A 21,919-nucleotide genomic window follows, 5' to 3' on the forward strand; every position below is an offset into this window, starting at 1 on the left:
TATTTACTTGTAAACCTTTTTTTTTTAAACGTTCCGGACGATTTATTACCTCACCAGAATTAGAAAAAACAAAAAAAAACAAAAACTGCTCCCCATCCCCCGCTCCATTCCACAAATGCTTGTGACTCAAACTTGTAAAGTCTCTCACTGTGTTGCACTCCAAGTTCATGCCTTAAAGGAAGCCAGCAGAAACCCTTTACACGGTGAGAATTCTGTATCAGTCATTTTATCTTTTAGATAATCTTGTTTTCACGAGTTCCGGCTTTTAGTCTCTCCTTTTTTTTTTTTTTTTTTTTTTTATTTGCTGTTGGGGGTGGTAGGAGGGGATAAAAGTACCCTGAAACTGTTGGCCCCAAATGTGAACAGTACCACTAACGGGTAGTAATAGAAAACGTGAAATTTCAAATAAAATAACAAACATGCACTCTTAAACTCCCAGAGGGGACAAAAGAAAACAAACCAAGAACACAAAAACTTGGGCTGTTCCGCACATCCGCAAGGGTGGGAGCTGGAGGTGCGAGCTCCAGAGAGAAGCCGCGGCCTCCGCCCTCCCCCGCCCGCAGGTGGCTCCGGGCGAGCGCCTCAGACAACAATAGCTAGGATGAGCTTGGCCTGCGTCCTTAGTTTGCTGTGTCTGCCCCTGCCAGGAAAGATTACCCATCTTTAAGAACGACAAAATAAAGAAGCGTGCGTTAGGCTCCCAAGGATGCACCCCCCCCCCCGCTCACCATTCCTCATCTCCATTAGATTCCCTACCGCGGACCAAAGATGAACCTGCTACCAATCAAGTTCCTGCCCAAGTTATTTTATTTCCCGCAGCCCCTCCACCTGCCGGGTGGTGCTCGGCGCACCCCAGGCTTCCCTCCGGCGACCCCCCGCGGGCTGCAGCAAAATACGGGGCGCTTCGGCGGGGCGGGGGCGGGCGGCTGCCGCGGATCCGGCCGGCTACAGCCGCAGCTTGGTGGCCTCCGATTGGCCACGACGCGGGCGGGGAAGCTCGGCGGAGGAGGGAGGCGGGGGCGAGGGCGGCGGCGGCGGCGGCGGCGGGAGGGATAGGAGAGGGGAGCGGGCCGCGCAGCCAGGCAGCGCGTGCGGCGAGCGCGGGGAGAGCGGCGGCGCCTCGCCCAGGTCGCGCAGCGGAGGCCGAGCGGGGTGCGCGGTCGGCGACGGAGGGCGGCGCGCGCAAGTGAGCGGCGCAGGGCGAGGACCGGCGGGCTGGTGCCGGTGCGCGGGCAGCAGGGGCGGCTGCGGCGGCAGCTGCGCGGGACGGAGCCGCGGCGGGAGCGGCCGCGCCGGCCCCTCGCCTCACCCCCTTGCGGCCAAGGCCGGAGAACAGTCTCCAACTCGCCGGGGCACCGGAAAGAGGAGCCGAGAAGCGGCCCTCGGCCCCCACGTAGCTGAGGCGCCGGGTGGCGGGACTGCTGCTCTTTGTGGGTGCAGCGCGCACGGCCCGGAGCGCCCTCCCCGCGGCGCTGTCTCCGGCGTCTTCGTCGCGCCGAGCGGCCCTGGAGCGGGGACCCGGAGGAAGCAAAACCACGAGCCCGAAACCTCGCGTGGCGGAGCTCTTGGGGAACGCCATCCGCTCCACTTCCACCTCCGCATCCTCCACCGGCCAAGGTCCCCGCCACTGCATCCCTCGCGGCTTCCGCTGCGCTCCGGGCCGGAGCCGAGCCGCCTGCGCTGCCACAGCGGCCGCCTCCACACACACACACACACACACACAGACGCTCAGACTCGCATGCTCGCCCGCCCTGCTCCCCCGCCCCCCTCCCCAGCTCCTTGATCTCTGGGTCTGTTTTATTACTCCTGGTGCGAGTCCCGCGGACTCCGCGGCCCGCTATTTGTCATCAGCTCGCTCTCCATTGGCGGGGAGCGGAGAGCAGCGAAGAAGGGGGTGGGGAGGGGAGGGGAAGGGAAGGGGGTGGAAACTGCCTGGAGCCGTTTCTCCGCGCCGCTGTTGGTGCTGCCGCTGCCGCCGCTGCCTCCGCTGCCGCCGCCTCCGGCTCCTCGCTCGGCCCCTCTCCGCCTCCATGTGCCGGATAGCGGGAGCGCTGCGGACCCTGCTGCCGCTGTTGGCGGCCCTGCTTCAGGTACGCGGCAGTCCCCGCGGGCCGGGCCACGGGCGGGGTGGGGCGGGCGGCGCCGGGTCCCTTTGTTCCCCGCGCCGTTGCGGGGCCGGGCTGCGCACCCGGGAAGGGAGGTGCCGCGCCGCGCCGCGCCGCGCGGCCGGGAGCTGCGCAGGCATCAGGCTCCGTCTGGGCGCCGGGGCAGGGTTGCCCGGGGCCAGCAGGTTTCTCGTGCCTTTCCTGACGGGGCTCTAGGGGCCCGATTGTGGGTCCCCTCTGCTCCTCCTTCGGGGCCGAGCAAGCTCGAGGGGGGTGTCCCCAGGAAGCAGAAGGGTGAGGCAGGGTAACTCCCAGGTTTTGCAGTTTTCTGTGCCTTTCGCCCCTCGCATGGTACTTTGCTCCATTTTTTTGTTGTTGTTTATTTCTGCAGGGATGGGTCACGAGTTTACAGTAGGAATTCTCACTCTGGTGTCTTAGTTACGGGACTTGCCTCCGCCTTACCCCACCCTGCACCCGTGCGCCTCCCGGTGCCCAAGGGCTCCACTGTCCTATTGTCTTTATCCCAGTCTGGAGTTGCCTCCTTTTCTTCTTCTCTTGCCCTCACAATATTCTGTGTCGGTCCCACCTGGAAAGAAAATCTGGCCCTCTTTCCCGGAGGAGTCTCTGCCGGTCCGCGCCTGCCTCCAGACCCAGTCTGGCCTCTCGCACCCATTTCCCCCCGCCCCGGGCGAGAAGTTCCGTTACGCGGCTGCTCCTCTATCTGTCCGGCTGCCTGTGCCCTACATGCGCCCCGGGGGCGCCTTCGCCTGGAGCCTTCCGTACTTTTCATACCCTCGGGAGAGCGCCAGCGAGCCTTTTCATTTAATCTCTACTAAGAGGCTCCTCCGCTGCAGGAAGCACCTGCTCCAGTCCGGGCGCAGGTTCCCTCGCCGCTGCGCGCCGCGGGTCCCCAGCCCAGCGGCAGCCCAACTTTCCGCCGCCTCCAGGCCGAGGATGCCCCTAGGCTCCTCCTGACCAGCCAGCCCAGGCCTGGAGGCCACTTCGCACAGCTTCGGCCGGGACCCTCTAGCTGGGCGGGCACAGTGCCCTGGTCCCAAGTCAGTCTCCGCCTGCCATGGGGTCCCTAGAAGGCTGCGAGAAAGGGGCGTGCCCGCCCTCGCCGCGGGGCAGGAAAATCCGCGGAGGGGCACCTTGGTATCGCTCTCGGGGCAGGGGGAGGGGTGGTCTTCTGCCAGCTGGCAGCCCCGAAAAGTGCGGACGCAGCTCTTAAGTGTCTGCTCCGGGGGTGGGGACAGGTGGTGTGGATTGCCCCGCTCCGTGGTTTTCACGGGTCAGGGCCAGGTGCGCTCCGGCCAGCCGAGGGGTGAGTGCTGCTGGGGCGGGGGCGGGGGCGGGGGCGGGATGGGGCTGGCGCCCGCAGTCTCTCGCGCTTTCTGCCGCCACCTCCTAGACGGGTGTGGGGCCGCCGCCGCGCGGAGCCCTGTCCATGGTGCGCCATGGTGCGGCACGCCTCGCCCTGCCCTGCTCCACGCTCTCCTCCCGGGGTCGTGCTCTCTCACTTTCTGTCTCTCTCCACCCCTGCCTCCCAGGCCGCCAGGGTCTCGGCGTTCCTTTCCCCTTTCTTGAATTTCTTCTTTTGTTCTTTAGTCTCCTACCGGTCTTTCTCCCCTTCCCCCCTCGCCATCCCCCACTGGGCTCTCTCCTGTCTCGGAGATTTCAGAACTATTAGACTAGACATTTTTGGCCTTTGCAGTTTTGGAGAGTGCATGGAATTCCTTCTAACTTGGGGGAGGAGACCTGCCAGTCACTTGCTAACAAAAGTACCTCCTGTTATAAAACCGCCCTTTATTCTCCCAGCGCACACTCCTCATTCTTTCACCTCGTGTCATTTCATTTATTGTTTCTTCTTTAAAAATGGGGTTTATTAAAGAGGTTAGGCTGAAGGAGGAAAAAGGAAAAAGGTCCTGTTTCTAAAGTGTTTGAAGTTAAAAGGAAGGCAAGACAAACTTAAGACTCCGTATTAGGATTTTTTTTTTTTTTTTTTTTTTTTTTTTTTTTTTTTTAACGAAGGAGATGTGATACATTTTTTTAAAATCTTTAAAAACATGAATTTTTGGACAGTATTGGGTCGTCTTATTTACAGACAGTAAATCCTCAGTGTAAATCCAGCAGCAGATGTTTATTTTCACAAACTTTTTCATCTAAAAGTGAGTTTTAATTGAATACTGTTCAGTGAAGTTAGGACACGAAGAGACATTTGTTGGTCATGAATACTGTGGGAAATCTTTACTGTGTGTTACAAGTGGAGCAGTCTCATTTTCTGTTTTAGTCATCTGCCTTGAAGTCAGGTGTGAATTTTCTGTCATTTTTTTTCTTAAGCATTTCTAAAAATATCGTTTATAAGCGTTAAATAATGTGCTTTTCTTTTCCGTTGTACGTTCAGTTTCTTCTATACCAATGTTGACTTTTTTAAACCTTCAGGAAAGGCGAAGTTTTAACTTTGTCATCAAGTTATTTGGCAGTCCTCTAATTCATGAGTACAAGTCAAGCAGTAACGCTGAATGATTTGAAAGGTCATTAGGAGTGGAAGCAGAGCAGTTTATGCCACATGAGTTTTAGGGTTAAGTGCACCATGTGGATTGTACAACTGAGATTAGAAATGACTTTGTGCTAATGGTCTGCTTTACACGCCAGAACAACAAAGCTCTATCTCCAAGGTGAAAGTGGCTGCTCTGCAGTCAGCTGCTGTTAGCAATCTAGGGTTTTTTTTTTTTTTTCCTTTCTTTTTAAAATTACAGACTAAGCAGCCCATAGTTTCAGAAAAGAGAATGCATAGGTTATTAGTGCAGATATGGAGCACCCTTTTTTTTTTTTAATACAAGCTAAATATTCATAGGACTCTGTGCCTTTAATTGTTAACTGAAGTGTCTACGTTATTTTACTTTGAGAAATTATTAGTTTTGTTAGTCTGTCACCTAGATTTACATAATTCTAGTCAATTTTGCATATTATGATAATCAACATCAATATTTTCTTTAGTCTTTCTCATTTTAAGATATTAGCGTTTTTTACATTAAAAAATCCGAATTTGAGCATTCAGCCTACCTGATAAAAAGATAAAATATTATATCACAAAGTTATAACCAGCTTTCCCTTTAAATAATACAAGTGACTTTCAAATTCTTACATAGGTTTATGGTTAAGAAAAAAAAATTAATGTTGCTTTTACCATTGACCTAGTTAATTAATATATTAGAAACCTGTGTTGTTTTTCTGGTTCACATCTTAATTGCATAACCCCCATGTTCTAATTTAAATACGTTTGTATGGGTTATGGGGCATCTAGGACAGTATTTTAATGTTCATAGAAATTCAGAGTTCTAAGACTTAACACATAGATCCTGGTTTCAACCCTGCGTGAGGACCTTGGAAAAAAGATGCATAAACCTTATGTGTTTTTCGCCTATTAGATACAGGTTTTAAAGAGATTAATATTCAACATATGAAGCATACATAAAAAGAAGCAGCTTTGTTCTAGAATGTGGCAAGGATTCAGTCATCTTAAGTGTAAAGCATGTGTTTATTCTCAGTATGTATTTGATTTTCATGTACTTTGAAACATGAGTTCTTGTGAAAATAAGAGTTAACTTAGTTGGTGTTCAGTTTATTTTAGTTACTAGACAAAGTTATGTGTATTTCTGTGCTTTTCTTAACTTGAGGCATGGCGGTCATTACTAATAGGTAGTAGGTTGCAAACATACTAGGTGTAATTTGAAAAACAGTATTTTGTATATCTTTACTTGTTTTTAAAACACTATATATTAAGCCTTAGATACTTTCTGAGTTTTATGCTTTCATGAAAGTCTGCCCTAACCTTCTAAAAGTTCAGACTGAGATTTTACGAGGAAATACTTTTTAGATGTGTCTTGATTTTTACATGTAGAGTCTAAAGTCTTTCTGGAGCAGATTATTTTCATGATAGTATAGAGCAGCAAACTGTCCTTAATTTTCTTTTTCATTAAAAATTTCAATTCTTAAATCTGCTGTGCTTCATTAAGCTTTAGGGTTATTAATAGGGAAATGTCAAGACTTAAAGCAACAGTTAATCTTGCTTTAAATCCTGTTTTTTTTTTTTTTTTAATCCTAAGTGATTAAAATCCCCATCTTGTTTTCAAGGGGATATTATGAAGTTACAAGAGTGATTCTTAAAAATCAGAGCTGTTATTTAAGAAGTGTAGTGTTTGTATATACACTACCATTTTTCCCAGGTTAACATTCAGATTTGTTCTTTTGGCTCAAATACAAAAAAGTAATCAAGTTTAGGCAGTGCTTGGATTTGGTGGTGGATTTTGTCAGCCATTTAAAAACGTGATAGATTTTTAAATTTGGATAATCATCTGAGTAAGTATTTCCCTCTGACAGCAGTATCCTTGCTAGAACCTAAGTATTTTCAAGTTGGGTTGAGAGTTTTAAGTTGAAACATAATTGGTACCAACAAATCACTGTGTCTCACATTTTTGTTGTTTCCCTACTAAAATTTCGTTTTAATTTTTCAGAAAAAGACATCAGTTAATTTGAGCAGATGCTAGTCTTTGTATTTAACTAAATACATGTAAGTTTTAATTAAACAACCCTGTCCATGCCAAGGAAGAGGTATATACAGATTAATGTTTTGGTAAGAGTTATATCTTCTGCATATATGGAGTGATGGGTCTAAAGTAGGCAGAACAAGGTGAATTCACAAGCTAAATGAGACTTTTTGACAGATGTAGATTTAAAGATTATGATTTATGTTATAATAGAGTCTAAGGAAAATTTAGATTAATTTCTACTTAAATTTTTATTCCTTGTTACTCACTCTTTGGTATTCAGTGCACTTCCTTGTCTGCTTCCAACTGTACTTACAGCACTCAGGCCCTTGGATTGCATACACACACATGCACACACACACACACCCCCCAAATGTATGTTGAGGACTGCTATATACATATGAGTCTCCTGCAACACTGAGTACAGTCTGATATGAAGTATCAATCAATAATTGATTATGTCATGAAAGGTGGTTTAGGCACCAATAGTATAATAACTGATCTGTGCAAGTGAATGCCCCCTTGTGTAGTGTCAAGGGCAAGAGCTAGTGTCAAGGGAAGGAAGCATGGGGTTCTGACCTCATCCAGATGTAGTCTATTCTCTTAAACTCCTGAAACCTCATTTTCCTCAGCAGTAAAATCTTGGGCCTAGTTGGATTAGTTGATCTCTAAGAGACTGTACAGTTGCATGATTTCTGGGGCTACTCAAAAAATATCTCAAACACCTCTCCTTTTCGAAGGTTGTGGAAAGGCTTTTTTTCAGCCTAAAATGTAAGAATTTTCAGATACTTGGAGTGGTAGAGTGTGAGTTTTGAAGATTTATTAACTATAGTTTATCATAAGTGATAGGTTTAAAGTCATCTGTATTTTTTATATGCCTGAATTTTAAACTTAAAATTTTCTTCATTGGCTGTGCTACCTTTGCTAGTAAAAGTAAACGGTTTGGGGGAGGGGTTTAGGTTTAAAGGAAGGTAAGTGTAATATTACTGAGACTAAAAATTATTTATTTTATTAGTTTTATGAGCTCATGTTTCTTTGAGAGAAGATAGCCTTCAGGAGAGCCATTGAATTGAGTGATAGGGGTCAACATTAAAAATATAAGTGGGTCAACATTAAAAATATGGCCCTTTGTCAAGTTCTCCTGTAGCTTTTTTTTTTTTTTTTTTTTTTTTAAGACAGTCTCGCTGTCAGACTGGAGTGCAGTGGCACAATCTTGGCTCACTACATCCTCCATCTCTCAGGCTCAAGCAGTTCTCCTGCCTCAGCCTCCCATGTAGCTGGGATTACATGTGCCACCACACCCAGCTGATTTTTGTATGTTAGTAGAGATGAGGTTTCACCATGTTGGCAAGGCTGGTCTTGAACTCCTGACCTCAGGTAATCTGCCTGCCTCAGCCTCCCAGAGTGCTGGGATTACAGGCATGAGCCACTGCTCCCGGCCTCCTCTAGTGGTTTTTTTTTTTTTTTTTGTACAGGTATGCATGTATTTATGACAAACACCGGTATAGATACATATATGAAGATAGTCATTGAAGTATTGCTTATGATTACAAAAGATTGGATTATTTGATCTCTAAAAGTCCATGAGTAAGAAATGATTTAATAAATTATGGCATAATGTGAAGCTAAATTTAATAACCTCTGCTGTAGGGAACAAAACATTTTCTACTAGTTCAGGTTCAAGAGAGTGATTGTTAAGCCACCTCATGTTTTGGAAATAGTCATGCACCTAAAAAAGCTACAGAGGGCCAGGCACCGTTGCTCATGCCTGTAATCCCAGCACTTTGGGAGGCCAAGGCAGATGGATCATGAGGTTAGGAGATGGAGACCATCCTGCCTAACACGGTGAAACCCAGTCTCTACTAAAAATACAAAAAATTAACCAGGCGTGACGGTGGATGCCTGTAGTCCCAAGTACTTGGAAGGCTGAGGCATGAGAATCACTTGAACCTGGGAGGCGGAGCTTGCAGTGAGCCGAGATCACACCACTGCACTCCAGCCTGGGCAACAGAGCGAGACTCCATCTCAAAAAAAAAAAAAAAGCTACGGAGAAGGACAACCAAAATAAATGGGGATTTCAGGCTTCTGAATGAGGGTTAATTTGACACAGACCACACTATAAGCTGCCACTGAGGAATATACAATTAAACAGTAGAATTAAGAATGAAGATAACCTAACACTAGGACAATCCAAGTTAGGTTTAGAACAACCTATAGCAGCCTGAGCTATAAGTAGATCCAGAGGAAGATTGGCTGAATTAATGGATAGCTAAATAATGGGTAAGTTTCCATGCTGACATCTTGGAATAACCACTTTGTGCTGAGTTCTCAGTGCCTGAGATGTTATACTAGTTAGGCAAACCATGGTAATATTTCACATTCTCCTGACTGATTGAATGTTTAACTTTTCATCTGTTCCAGTGGTGGAAGTGTAATTGAAAGTAGACCTTACTAGTATCAGGAACTGGAGAGACAGAAGAACATTTAGTATAGGAATCAGAGTTCTAGTGTACCCACTGCCTTGATTAAGGAAGCAGTTTAACTTGGGTTTTTCAAAGTAGCATTGGGAGAATTAGTTGTATAATGCTTTAAAACAGCCTGAGCTTTTTTTTTTTTTTTTGAGATGAAGTCTCGCTCTGTCGCCCAGGCTGGAGTGCAGTGGCCGGATCTCAGCTCACTGCAAACTCCGCCTCCCGGGTTCACGCCATTCTCCTGCCTCAGCCTCCCAAGTACCCGGACTACAGGCGCCCGCCACCTCGCCGGGCTAGTTTTTGTATTTTTTAGTAGAGATGGGGTTTCACCGTGTTAGCCAGGATGGTCTCGATCTCCTGAGCTCGTTATCCGCCCGTCTCGGCCTCCCAAAGTGCTGGGATTACAGGTTTGAGCCACCGCGCCCGGCCAGCTTGAGCTATTTAAAAAGAGTTGCTATTATAAATATGATAGGGCAGTTATAATGGAGAGATGTTTGATCCATGATCTGTTCTTAGATTTTCTTTCATAAAATATACCTACCTATAATTTAAAAATTAGATAGTGTACTTACATACTCCCATATGTTGTAGTTTTAATTTTAATACTGATTTTTGTGTAATTAAAACATTAATTGGCCATTATAATTTAAAACATGTATGCCCAGATTTTTTTCCATTCTGATATGTTATTTAATTTTGGGTAGATTAAATAATTAGTTTTAAAAAGTAAATTAACAGGTGCATAGTTTGGAGTTTTTATTATTCCAGAAATCCCTGGCACTAAAAATGTAAAAATGACTCTTTTCTCCCTTCATTACTAAAATACACTTTGAGTTTTCTTAACTTTCTTCTGTTGCACTATCGGACTTTGATGTTACTGCTTTCATTAAGGGTTCTAAGGATTGTCCTTAGTTTTTTCCCACATCTGCAGTTTTAAGACATTTCCCAATTTATTTTATATTTGGGAATTGTCAGTAGGTCATTCATAGAACTCAGTAGAGAAAATACAGCAGAGAAAACCCTTGAAACTAGGTATTTGCTGCCTGTTTAAAGAGTTTTTCAAGCCAATGTCTGGTAGTATTAAACCTCCGAAATTAAGTATTTTTAATTTCAGGGAAGGAAACTGTTATGTTTCAGTTCATTGTCTCTATAACTATGAGATAGGTGGTTTTGTTCTCATTTTAGAGGTGATAAAACTGGAACTCAAACATTTTGAATATGATGAGAATCCAGAATAAAACCATATTTGTCATATTCAAGTTGGGTTTGACTACAAAGCATATGAGTTTCTCTCTTTATCAGACTGCAGCCCTTTTTGTATAATACCCAGAGAATGAATATCACAATAAAGAAGAGTTCTCTCTACTTACTTGATTTTTTTTTCTTTAAATAATTAACTTTTGAATTACACTCTCTGTTTAACCTTGGCCTTAAATATTTTACTTTCTTTTGGCATCTGAAGCCAAAACATAATGCTTGGTTAAGATTTTCATTCATTTTTCATATGGTCTCTGGGAGAGAGAAAACATTTTAGAAGCATTCATAATCAGTTTTTAAAAGTTCTTCTAATTGTTTTGATCAACAAATAATATGCTGGTAAGTACTCCAAAATAATATATGAATCTTGGAACATAAAATACTTTCTGAAAGCCTATAAACTCTCAGGCCACAGACTACACATTTTTTTTGAAACTTTTTTTCCATATTCAGTGTGAAAGTAAATGCAAGATATTCCACCACCAATTTTTGAGAAGTTTTAATGTTTAATGTTCAAATATTTTCCATATTTGAACTTTGCATTACTTTTTCTCACACTATGATAAAGTTATTTGCCGTATTTTAATATACATGTCCACATCTCAAAATGACCCCCTACAGACAAGTTACAGTGAATATTCTGTAGAGTAACAGTACAGATACTGATTTGTTTGCTGCTGGGAAAAACCTAGAACTATTTTACTTGTAACTTGACCTGTTGTTGGTGGGTGGATACACTTGGCTTGACTGTAATCTTGCACGAAGTGTCTGTTTGTTGGGAAACTATTAAGTGGAACCTGAAATTAAGGACTAAAAAAATACATTTACTAAGTTTAAGGGGGATATAATCGCCCCACCCCCGCTTAACATAAATCTTTAATAAACTAGAAACTGTGACCACTTTGTTATTATTTTTCCTTTTGTTGTCTTAATTGGTTAACACAGACATTCAAAGTCTGAAGTTCATTCTTTATGGCTCTCAGGTTGAGTAAATAAAGAAAAGTCTGTTTTTGCAGCGAAAATATTAGCCTTTGTCACCCACTCTCTTGGTAAAGTCTGTTTGGTGTCAACACTTCCACGATTGGGTTCTAATATCCTGCTTCCTGATACTATATTTTAGGGAACTCAAAATTAAGATTAAATATGTATAATACACACATATATGTTTACTTTATGGAAGTGTCAAATGCGTACAGGAAATTGCACATAGACGTGGACAGTCTGCTAAATGTTTCTAAATGGAACATGCTAGTTAATCACCACTGAATCAAGACAGAATTTTACCGGTACCCCCTTCCAATTTTAACATCCCTCAGTGGTAACTATTTATTTGACTACCAACAGCATGATTTTTTTGCTTATTTATACTTTATGAAACCATATTCTCTTTTGTGTCTGGCATCTTCCACTCAGTACACAGAATCTTTCTCATATTTATATCATATGTATTTGTAATTGTCACAAAATTAGGAAAGACTTATGGACACTATAGAAATATATTGGAGGTAAGGAGGTTGAAAATTGGTTTAAAATGGAAAGATTAATCGTTTTTTGCAGCTAAAGGCCACTTGCACATTTATGGTGTCAAGCCACTAAATACCTTTTGTGAGTTTTCTTACAATGTCTTTTGCCGTAGTTCTGGTAGTTTGTCAATATCACTTCAGCCAAACGCCAAAGACATTTGGAATTCTGTTAAGTTACAGTCTCTCTTGTCCTTCCTTTTATTAGAAGGAGAGTGGAGACAAAGAACTAAATGATCTTTCTGACCTGAAGTTTTTAATCAGAAGATTTAGGTGTTAACAGACTCTAATCTTTTCAGCGATGGTTCTTAATACGTTCTCTGAGCTTACTGGTGACCCAGTTTTCAACAAGGCTTTACCCAGTTTGTTTTTGTTTTTAATTTTGGAAAGGTTACATTGAGGGGTTTCTAATTCCACACACTGTGTGTATCTGGGTTCCATTTACCTTTTTTTTATGTTTGTGTATCTTTTTTAAAGATCTGAGAGTCTGCCAGGAGGGATGCAGGTTGCCCACATTTGTCCCAGGATCTATCTATCTGGAGGCCTTTTCTGTTTATAATGGTTTAATAGCTCTAGATTGCTGGTAGAGGATTCCACGCATAATGATGAAGACTTGAGGAATCAAATTCCATAGGTAATTGCCCACCAAGGATTTGTTGGCTTCAAAGCTTCTCTAATTTATTTATCTTCTTACACTTGTGGACTTAATTTTACCGTAATTTAAAGATTGTGCTCTTGGTGTGGCCTTAGCTTATTGATAGGTAATTTGTATTTCACTTGCTTTTGCCTCCATACATTGGTTTTCTACCATAAAAGTAATTGTGTACATACAGTGTTTGTGTTTGAGGGCATTACGTCTTCTTCACAGTGCTATCTTTACTGTTTGACAGATAAGAACATTTGGGGAGAATATTATAACCATTGATTTAATTTACAAATTGATTTAGAATTAAGTACCTTGTAAATGAAACCGAGTTAAATTCATGATTTGGTTTATGATCCTTCCCTTTATTTGAGGCCTTCTTGATGAAGCTGTGTTTTAAAGGGAGATAGCGGTGTACTCAAACGTAGATAACAGTGGATTATTTTGCAGATTGCTTATAACATTTTAGGGTGGAAAATAAAGCATTTTGAAAGGTTACTTTAAGTATTTATATATAATAGATACTGTCAAGATTGTGATTCCTTATTTTCGTGAATCTTGGTTCTTCGTAATTAAAATACAGACATACATATATATGTGAGTGTGTCTGAAATACTCCTCTTTGGTGGGTAAGCAGTCATATAAATTGAGGCCTATCCATTTCCAAAGACAGCTTCCTCAAACCTCATACTATGTCAGATATTACTTATCTGTTTGTGTTTTCACATATGGATATTTTATTTATCTGAAATTTACTTTTCTATGTGTTTTGTGGAAGGAGGTCTTGCTTTATTTTTTTGCCTAGATTTTGTATACATGGTGATATATATACACACAATAATACATTTAGCATTTGTTAAAGTTTCTGCTTTTCTGAACTGAAATGCTTTTTTTATCAAGTACATCATTTCTGTGGATTTCTAAATCTTTTTCTGTCTCTTCTCTTACGTTACACTGACTTAGTAGCCTGAAGAAGCAGTGTGACACAGTGTTAAGATTGGGGACTTGAGCCAGATTTGCATTGGTTCCCTGGCTCTGACACTTGTTTTCTGTATGGACTTGGACAACACATTTGATATTTCTGTCTCAGTATGCCCATCTGTAAAATGGGGTAATAAATAGTATCTATCATAAGGTGGTTATCAAGAATAAATGGGTGTGTGTGTGTGTGTGTGCGCACGCGCGCATATATAAATCACTTAGAAAAGTGCTTTCAGGCTGAGTGTGGTGGCTCACAGTTGTAATTCCAGCACTTTGGGAGGCTGAGGCCAGAGGATAGCTTGACTCCAGGACGTTGAGAACAACCTGGGCAATATAGTGAGACCTCCCTCTTTACAAAAAATAACTAGCTGGGTGTGGTAGTGCACACCTATAGTCCCAGCTACCCCAGAGGCTGAGGCAGGAGGATCACTTGAGTTAGTAGTTCAAGGTTACGGTGAGCTGTGATCACACCACTGCACTCCAGCCTGGGCAACAGAGGAAGACTCTGACTCTAATAATAGTAATAATAATAGAAAGAGAAGTGCTTTCATATAGTGAGCAAGATGTTGTATATTTATTTGAAGATTTGGGGACCTGGTCATTACCGTGGTTTTACACAAACACAATCAATGGATAATGTAATTGTTTAAATAAGTTTGAGCACTTAATGCATGCAAGACTTTGTTCTATGTTCAGTGTGACAACCAGATAAATTATAGCTCTGCAGGGACTACCTACTACCAGTGTCCCATCAACCACACTTGGAAACCACAATTGAAGGGCAAATATTTTAATAATCCTCCTTAAATTTTAACAGATGTTATCTAGGCTGATACAATTCCACTGTCTTCATAATTAGGGAAAGGCATTAGTGTATGTAGAGTGTTAATTCTGCCAGTGATTTGATTTGGAAACAACAGGTATATCAGATAGGAGCTTTTCTGGTGTCTCCTCCTAGATCTGTCTCTTGTTTCTGTAATTTAATTTTTTCATATGCTAATAAGGATCCATGTGTGCGCACGTGTGTGTGTGTGTGTGTGTGTGTTTATGTGTGTTTTGAGACTAGGCTAGAATCAAAGTTACTTAGCCTCTGAATGCTTTTAACATGATGATGACAAGCCCATAGAGGAGAGGGTTGAGTGTAATGGTACGGTATTGGTTGATGCCAGCACAGCATCTGGGAAAACAGGGAAGGTGGATTCATTGTCCTCATAGATGCCAATGGTTTATTGACGATTAGATGCAGGAAATGTTGCCTTTAACTTAGTATCTTTCTATCCTAATAATAGCTTTTCATTATTTTAGTAATTACTATGTACCAGACATGATACAAAGCACTTTACATGTGTTAACCCATTAAATTCCTCCCCAATATACGCAATTTACATATTAGGATACCAAAGCATGGCAAGGTTATCTGAGCTATGCAAGGTTGTTTTGTTAAATGTTGGAGCTGGAGTTTAAATGCAAGTAGCCTCATGTCAGGGCCTGTGTTTCTAGGTTTGATACATATTTGAATCCAGGCAGAAAAAAAATGAAAGCAGATTGACATCCGTTTGTATTTTTTATATATATATATATGGAGATCAATTTTTAAAAATAACTTTTTATTGTGAAGTGTGATATGATAGAGGAGTCTATAAAGCGTATGTGTACAATTTAAAGGACAATTAAAGCATATAAAGTACATCCGTATAACTACCAGCCTGGTTAAGAAAACAGAATATTGCTACTACCTTGGACATCCCCAGAGTGCTGCGTCCATTCCCCTCTCTCCTCCCGGAGATAACTACTGTCTGGATTTTTCTAACATTTATTCATTGCTTTCTTTTGTAGTTTTATCATCTGTGTATATATTCTTTATAGAGAGGAGACAGCTGGGCGCGGTGGCTGACGCCTGTAATCCCAGCACTTTGGGAGGCCGAGGTGGGTGGATCACAAGGTCAGGAGATTGAGAACATCCTGGCTAACTCAGTGAAACCCCATCTCTACTAAAAATACAGAAATATTAGCTGGGCATGGTGGCAGGTGCCTGTAGTCTCAGCTACTTGGCAGGCTGGGAGGCTGAGGCAAGAGAATGGCATGAACCCAGGGGGCAGAGCTTGCAGTGAGCTGAGATTGCTTCACTGCACTCCAGCCTGGGTGACAGAGCAAGATTCCGTCTCAGAAAAAAAAATATATATATATATATATAGAGAGAGAGAGAGAGAGAAAGAGAGAGAGAGAGAGAGGAGACACGTTTTTATATATGTATATACATCATGCATAGATGTATACATGTGTCATACATGTGTATATATAATGTATTTTTCTGTGATTTGCTTTTTCTACTCAGCATTATGTTACAAGATTCAGCTGAGTTGTGTAGGTGTAATTTGTTCATTTTCACTGCTGTAGAGCATTGCATGCTATGAATATGGTACAATTTACTTACTTGGTTTATTGTTGATGGACTTGGGTGTGTGGTTTCAGTTTTTTGCTGCTGTCAACATTCTTATGCATGCCACCTGGGTATAAATGCCAGGGATACTCTAGGGCTGTGTTCCCCAAACTTAAATGAGAATCACCAGAAAGGTTGTTAAAATAGGGATTCCTGGCCCTAGTCCTGATCATCTGATTCAGTAAGCCTGCAGTAAAGCCTGAATATTTGCCTGTCTGGCAGACTCCCAGGTGATAGTACGGTGGTCTGCTCTTGGATATGTACCAAGGAGTAGAATTGCTAGATTGCAAGGTATTCATGTTTTTATCATTACTAGCTAATACAAGATTGTGTTTTCCATACTGGTCTGCCAGAACTATGTGCATAGTTTCCCCCTAATTTTAGGATACTTGTTGTAGTCAGACTTCAACATTTTAAAAAATCTGGTGGACTGCATAATAGTGTCTCATTTTGCCTTAAATTTGAAATCTGGTTTCTGATGAGAGTTTTTGTATGTATTTTGACCTTTTGGTTTGCCTGGAAGTGTCTATATGAACACTAGCCTGTTGGATGAAGTTCATAACTTGTTTGTAGCTTGGCCTTGCTGTATGTTGCTCATTCTCTTCACCCAACATTTTCAGTCATGGCTTGTATAGGTGTGTTTTGAAGCATTGAGAACCTTCTAGGTAGCCGACACAGGGAATTAATATTTACTGAGTGCTTACTATGAGCCAGGCCAAGCACTTGACCTGCATTTTCATATAATCCTCACATCAATCCTCTGCAATAGGTAGACGTTATTGTCATTATCCATTTTAAAGATGTCTGAACAGAGATTGGCTTAAACCACTCACCTGAAGGCACACTGCTGTGAGGTGGCCGGCCAGGGCTTTAACAGTGCTTTACTTTCCTGATAACAACTGGGCCAGTTCCCTGAAAGTCTGCGAAAGAATGGACGCAGTGGGAGCAAGATTAGTCTATTCTGGACTTTGAAGGATTGTTGCCTGAAGGAGGATTTGGACTTTAGAATGAGGATTTAAAGGATCTCGGTTTCATGGAGCAAACTCTGGGCTTAAGAATGAGAAAATCTAACAGATTGAGCCAGATTCAGGATAGGCTACCAAAGAAGCAGGCGGTTTCTGCTGCTTGCCATGCAGCTTCTTGGTGGTGACTTGGAGATGCAAGTATCTGATGAGCTGTTGATAGTTCTTTCTGTGAATCACTCTGTTTTCTCCTGACCTCACCCCACCTTGGCCCAGTTCTGTACTCACCCAGCAATCTAGGGGCACGAGTGGCTTTCTGTTGCAAACACTTGTGCTCCCCTGAGTACTTGAGGGGTCTTGGTTGTGCTCCCCTGAGTACTTGAGGGTTCTTGGTTGTGTGCCTCAGACTCAGCACAGAGGCATCCTAGTGGGTCTGAGGCCCTGCTGTCTGTTTAACAATGTTATTTGGACCTACTTCTTTTTGATCGTTTAGCCTTGGCCTTTGAGTGTTCAGTAAGATTGAGACTTTGTAGATAATTTTGTTGTCTTTGAAGGGAGCTAGGCAATAGTCCTCCTTATCCATTTCAATTCTGTACAAATAAGACCAAAGAATCAGTAGATAGAGAACCAAAATTACAACATGTATTACTGATAAAGACAAGGTTAGAGAATGTGGCTTAAATCTTAAACATCTCAGATTTGGTTACCCTTGGCCTCCCATCTTCGACAGTGCTCCCATCTGGGGATCCTGCCCCCCTCAGACCTATAGCTTAACAATATTTGCATGACATAGGTGGTATGGCTCTGACAGAAAAAAAGGTGATGAAGAGCCTGGGCTCCGTATGCCCACTTGCTTTATCTAAGTTGCCCAGAAGTCAAGAATATTATTACTAGTGCAGCTCCCTCTACATGGAAGTAGAGGATAAGGGTTACCCTCTGACGGTCCCCAAATTTTGGATTGACTGTTGAGCTCATGTTCTTAGTCATCAAGTAGTGTGTGCTTATTCCAAAATGTGGCAACTCCCCTCAGAGGGCGAGATGGGCATCTGTCAGGACAGACTTATTCCCAACTTCTTGAAGTCTTGGAAGATCTGTAGCTTTCCTTTTTTTTTTTTTTTTTTTTTTTTTTTGAGGCAGGGTCTCACTCTGTCGCTCAGGCTGGAGTTTGGTGATGCAGTCTTGGCTCACTGCATTCTCCTCCTCCCGGGGTCAAGCTATTTTCCTGTCTCAGCCTCCCAAATAGCTGGGACTTCAGGTGTGTGCCAACATGCTCAGCTAATTTTTGTATTTTTTGCTAGAGATGGGGTTTCACTGTGTTGGCCAGGCTGGTCTCAAACTCCTGACCTTAGGTGATCCACCCACCTTGGCCTCCCAAAGTGCTGGGATTACAGGTGTGACCCCTGTGCCTGGCCAGCTTTACTTTTTATGGAGTTCCCAAACTAAAACCTAATGGGTCATGCAAGATGATCACAGCAATAGTCTTAACAGTTTTCAAAGTTAGAAAGCAAACCAGGCTCTGCTCCTGGAAGAATCATCCAGACGAAATTGTTTCTCATGTTCCACAGTAGAGAGCTCGCGGTAGGTGAGGGATGGACTGATAGTGGGCAGAGAAAACATTCTTCATTTTAACCTTTCCTGGATGCTGGTCAGTCTAAGCCTCTTGTCTGTAATCTGCAACCTTTGAACTAAACGAAGTTGAAAGGGGGAAGTAGAAACATAAAGATACTGAATATGCTAGATGAGAAAAAAGGCACCTCAAGAAAGACGAGGACTATCGGACATTTCTGAACCTTGTGCTGGGTGACAGTATCTCAGATGCCAGCTTTCTGAAAGAAAACCTGGTATGCATGTGTTACCCCAAGTGGTAAATAGGAAGTGCTAAACAACCTCCCAGTGGGAGCCTCTCCTCAGTTGGGTTTTGGTTTACAGCCAGCCTGTTCAAAACTCCTTTGCCTTTGAGACTTTCCCTTCATGTCCCTTGGATCTGACAGCCCAGTGTTATCAGCACGTTGGGTTCGATCTGGTGGTTGACTGGTGGAGCAGGTGTTTTCAGTCTCGGGCCCCACTGGCTCTTTTCTCTGCCATTTACTATGGAGTTGCTTTGGCCAAAGAAGGCTGCCTCAAGGAAAGATTTCTTGTTCACTTGTAAAGACCATCCAGACCACTTGGTGGGGTCTGACCCTTGAGCCAATTGTCAAGCTGTCAGAATCCACACTGTCCCCACCTTGCCCAAGTGAGAGCCTTGCTAGTGCTCTTGAACTCAGTGTTATTAAAAAATAACAAACATTGCTCATTGACTAGTCTTTAGGCAGTAGATGTTGAAATAATTCTCTGTTTATGCCCCTCGGCTTGTTCAAGCTGAGGCCCATGAGCACTTCCAGAGTCCTGAGCTACCTTAGACCATTGCCAAGGCCAAACTGTGGCAGCCTTCACCCAGATTGTGGCATCCCTCACCCAAATTGTTCACCATTGGGCTAAGGTCACTGTGCATCCTGCCTCTTTTGTGTCTGGGACCCTTGGTTTATAGTCTTTCCTGAGGTCCTGCTGTTTTTTTTCTTGAGGCACCACCTCTTAAACAGCTATCATTTTCCTGGAGATAAGCCACCCTAAGTGGTGGTCAGCATCAAGGTCAAAATACTCTGTGGTTTAGGAATTTAAGCCTTTTGATGTTAAAAGCCACCTCTCCAACTGTAAAAACCAGCCACCCTACAGAATCAAGGCTATAAACCACCAAGTTAAAAGAAAAGTGCAGGGGACCGGGTGCGGTGGGTCATGCCTGTAATCCCAGCACTGTGGGACGCTGAGGTGGGTGGATCACCAGAGGTCAGGAGGTTGAGACCAGCCTGGCCAACATGGCGAAAGCCTGTCTCTACTAAAAATACAAAAATCAGCCGGGCATGGTGGAGGATACCTGCAGTCCCAGCTACTCAGGAGGCTGAGGCAGGAGAATTGCTTGAGCCGGGGAGGCGAAGGTTGCAGTGAGCTGAGATTACACAAGTGCACTCCAGCCTGGGTGACAGAGTGAGACTTCCTTTAAAAAAAAAAAAAAAAAAAAAAAAGTGCAAGCATCCTTTTCCCACTGCCAGAAGCCCAAGTTCCTCCATGAATACTTTCTTCCCCTACATTGGACTCCTTTTTTGTTTCTCAAGATCCCCAGATAGGTCACCAAGTGCTGAAGTCTTTCAAAGGACCCAGTAAATAGGACCTGTCCTGCCTGTCTTGAATTCTGAACCAAGTGAAATGTAAGCCAGAAGAATCAGAAGATACGAAAGGAAAATATCACCGTAGTCCTGATGAGCACTAGGCTGGCAGGCATGGCCTTCCTCTGTTGGCGTGTCCCCCTTACTAACACTGAATCCCAGAATTCCAAAGACATGCCCGCTTCCTTCCACTGCCAGATTGCTGCAGGGAATCTGTGAACTCCCAGCATGGAAAATGAGATCACCAAGCTTCTTTTCTGTGGACCTGTGACTCCCAGATGGGCGGAGTAGGGGACAGGGTTGGGCACCAGCTGCTCAGATTATTCTTTCAAATGCAGCCTTCAGGTAAATTTGATCCATCCCTCTCTCTTTAGCATAACACTTTACAAACTTTTTAGTCTCAGGACTCTTTTACTTGCTTAAAAATTAGTTCTTCAATGAGCTTTTCTATTATAGATAATATCTATCAGTGTTTACCATAGAGAAATTACACTGAAAAAATTATATTTAATTCATTTAAAATATTAAACCAGTTGTATGTGTAACATAAATAACATTTTTTATGAAAAATTCATGTATTTTCCAAAAGAGAAAAACAAGATTAGTGGGAAGAACAGCATTGTGCATTACATTTTTGCAATGTCTTTAATATCTGGCTTAATAAGAAGATAGCTGGTTTTTCATATCTGCTTCTGAATTTTCTCTGTTAAGGTATCACATATAACATAGCCTCTGGAAGACTTCACTTTACACTATTGTGAGATAATGAGAGTGAAAAGGGAAAATATGTTGTAATATTTTGGAAGTGGCTTTGATTTTGTAGATCCCCTGAGAGGATCATGGGAACTCCTAGGAGTCCACTCCTCAGACCATACTTTAAGAATTGTCATTCAGGATAAGACTGACTGGGGCAGTGGAAATTACTGGGAGTTGAGAGCAGAGTGCCTTCCACATTGAAAGAAGCATCAGGAAGGGAAGAAGCATTTCCTCTATGGGTTACACTGTAAAACTATCCAGATGCCAAACTTCAGTCACCAAAGATAGGACAATGCTTGTCCTTTGCCCTTGAGTTGAAACTGGAACAGACCATATTAGCTCTGCAACCTCAGCCTGCAGGGCTTGAAGATGTACTTCTTTATTGCAATGATCTATTAGAACACCACTGGATGGGGTGCTGCTTCCAGAATAAGTTCAGGAAAGGCTTTGAACTCTGGCGTTATGCCTCCTTTCACTGCAGTGCATTTCTGGAAGCTATGTCTTGAATGTTGTTTTCTCACAAGAATAATGCTATAATTGGGTTGTGTTTATCTTATCAGGGACTCAGAATTACATAAATCATTACTGTGGCCAGCTACTCAAATTAAATCAGAGTTATGGGGACTGTAAACATCTGTAACCATTTTTAAAAACTGAAACCATGCTCCAGGTTTTATGAAATGGGCCTAATTGTACATGAATACAGGGGACTCCAGAGCAAATAAAGTGTATAAAGAGTTCATTATAGACTATAATTATTCCTTCATCAATATCACGTCTGAAAATTAACATACTAGCCATGATAGCTATTTACTGATAATTTTCCATGTATACTTTTAGAAGAGTTTGGGCTGGGGGGTATGAGACTTTGATTTGGAGGACTTAAAATGTTTTAAAAAGTTTGACCTGATATCTTTTTTTTCTTAGTTTTTTCCATAGTGAACAGAAACATTGAAATTGTTTTATTAGCATATATCACATATCATATGTGAGAATCGTATTTTAGGAGAAAATTTATTACGGCAACAGGCAGA

General features: G+C 42.8%; 1 protein-coding gene across 5 annotated transcripts in view; it reads left to right on the forward strand.

The window, feature by feature from the left end:
- Positions 1-1,054: 1,054 nt before the first annotated feature.
- Positions 1,055-21,919, forward strand: part of CDH2 (cadherin 2) — a 234,637-nt gene continuing 213,772 nt past the window's right edge. Inside the window, exon 1 of one of the 5 annotated variants that reach the window (XM_005586980.5) lies at positions 1,055-2,090. In XM_005586980.5, the coding sequence (XP_005587037.1) occupies positions 2,031-2,090 (60 nt within the window). In that variant the 5' untranslated portion in view covers positions 1,055-2,030. Of the gene's footprint in view, positions 2,091-2,973; positions 3,430-21,919 lie in introns of those variants that run through there. The other 4 variants (XM_074022690.1, XM_065533958.2, XM_074022691.1 and 1 more) reach the window with 4 other exon arrangements.

The sequence above is a fragment of the Macaca fascicularis genome, chromosome 18 (genome assembly GCF_037993035.2).
Source record: "Macaca fascicularis isolate 582-1 chromosome 18, T2T-MFA8v1.1".
Lineage (NCBI taxonomy): Eukaryota > Metazoa > Chordata > Mammalia > Primates > Cercopithecidae > Macaca > Macaca fascicularis.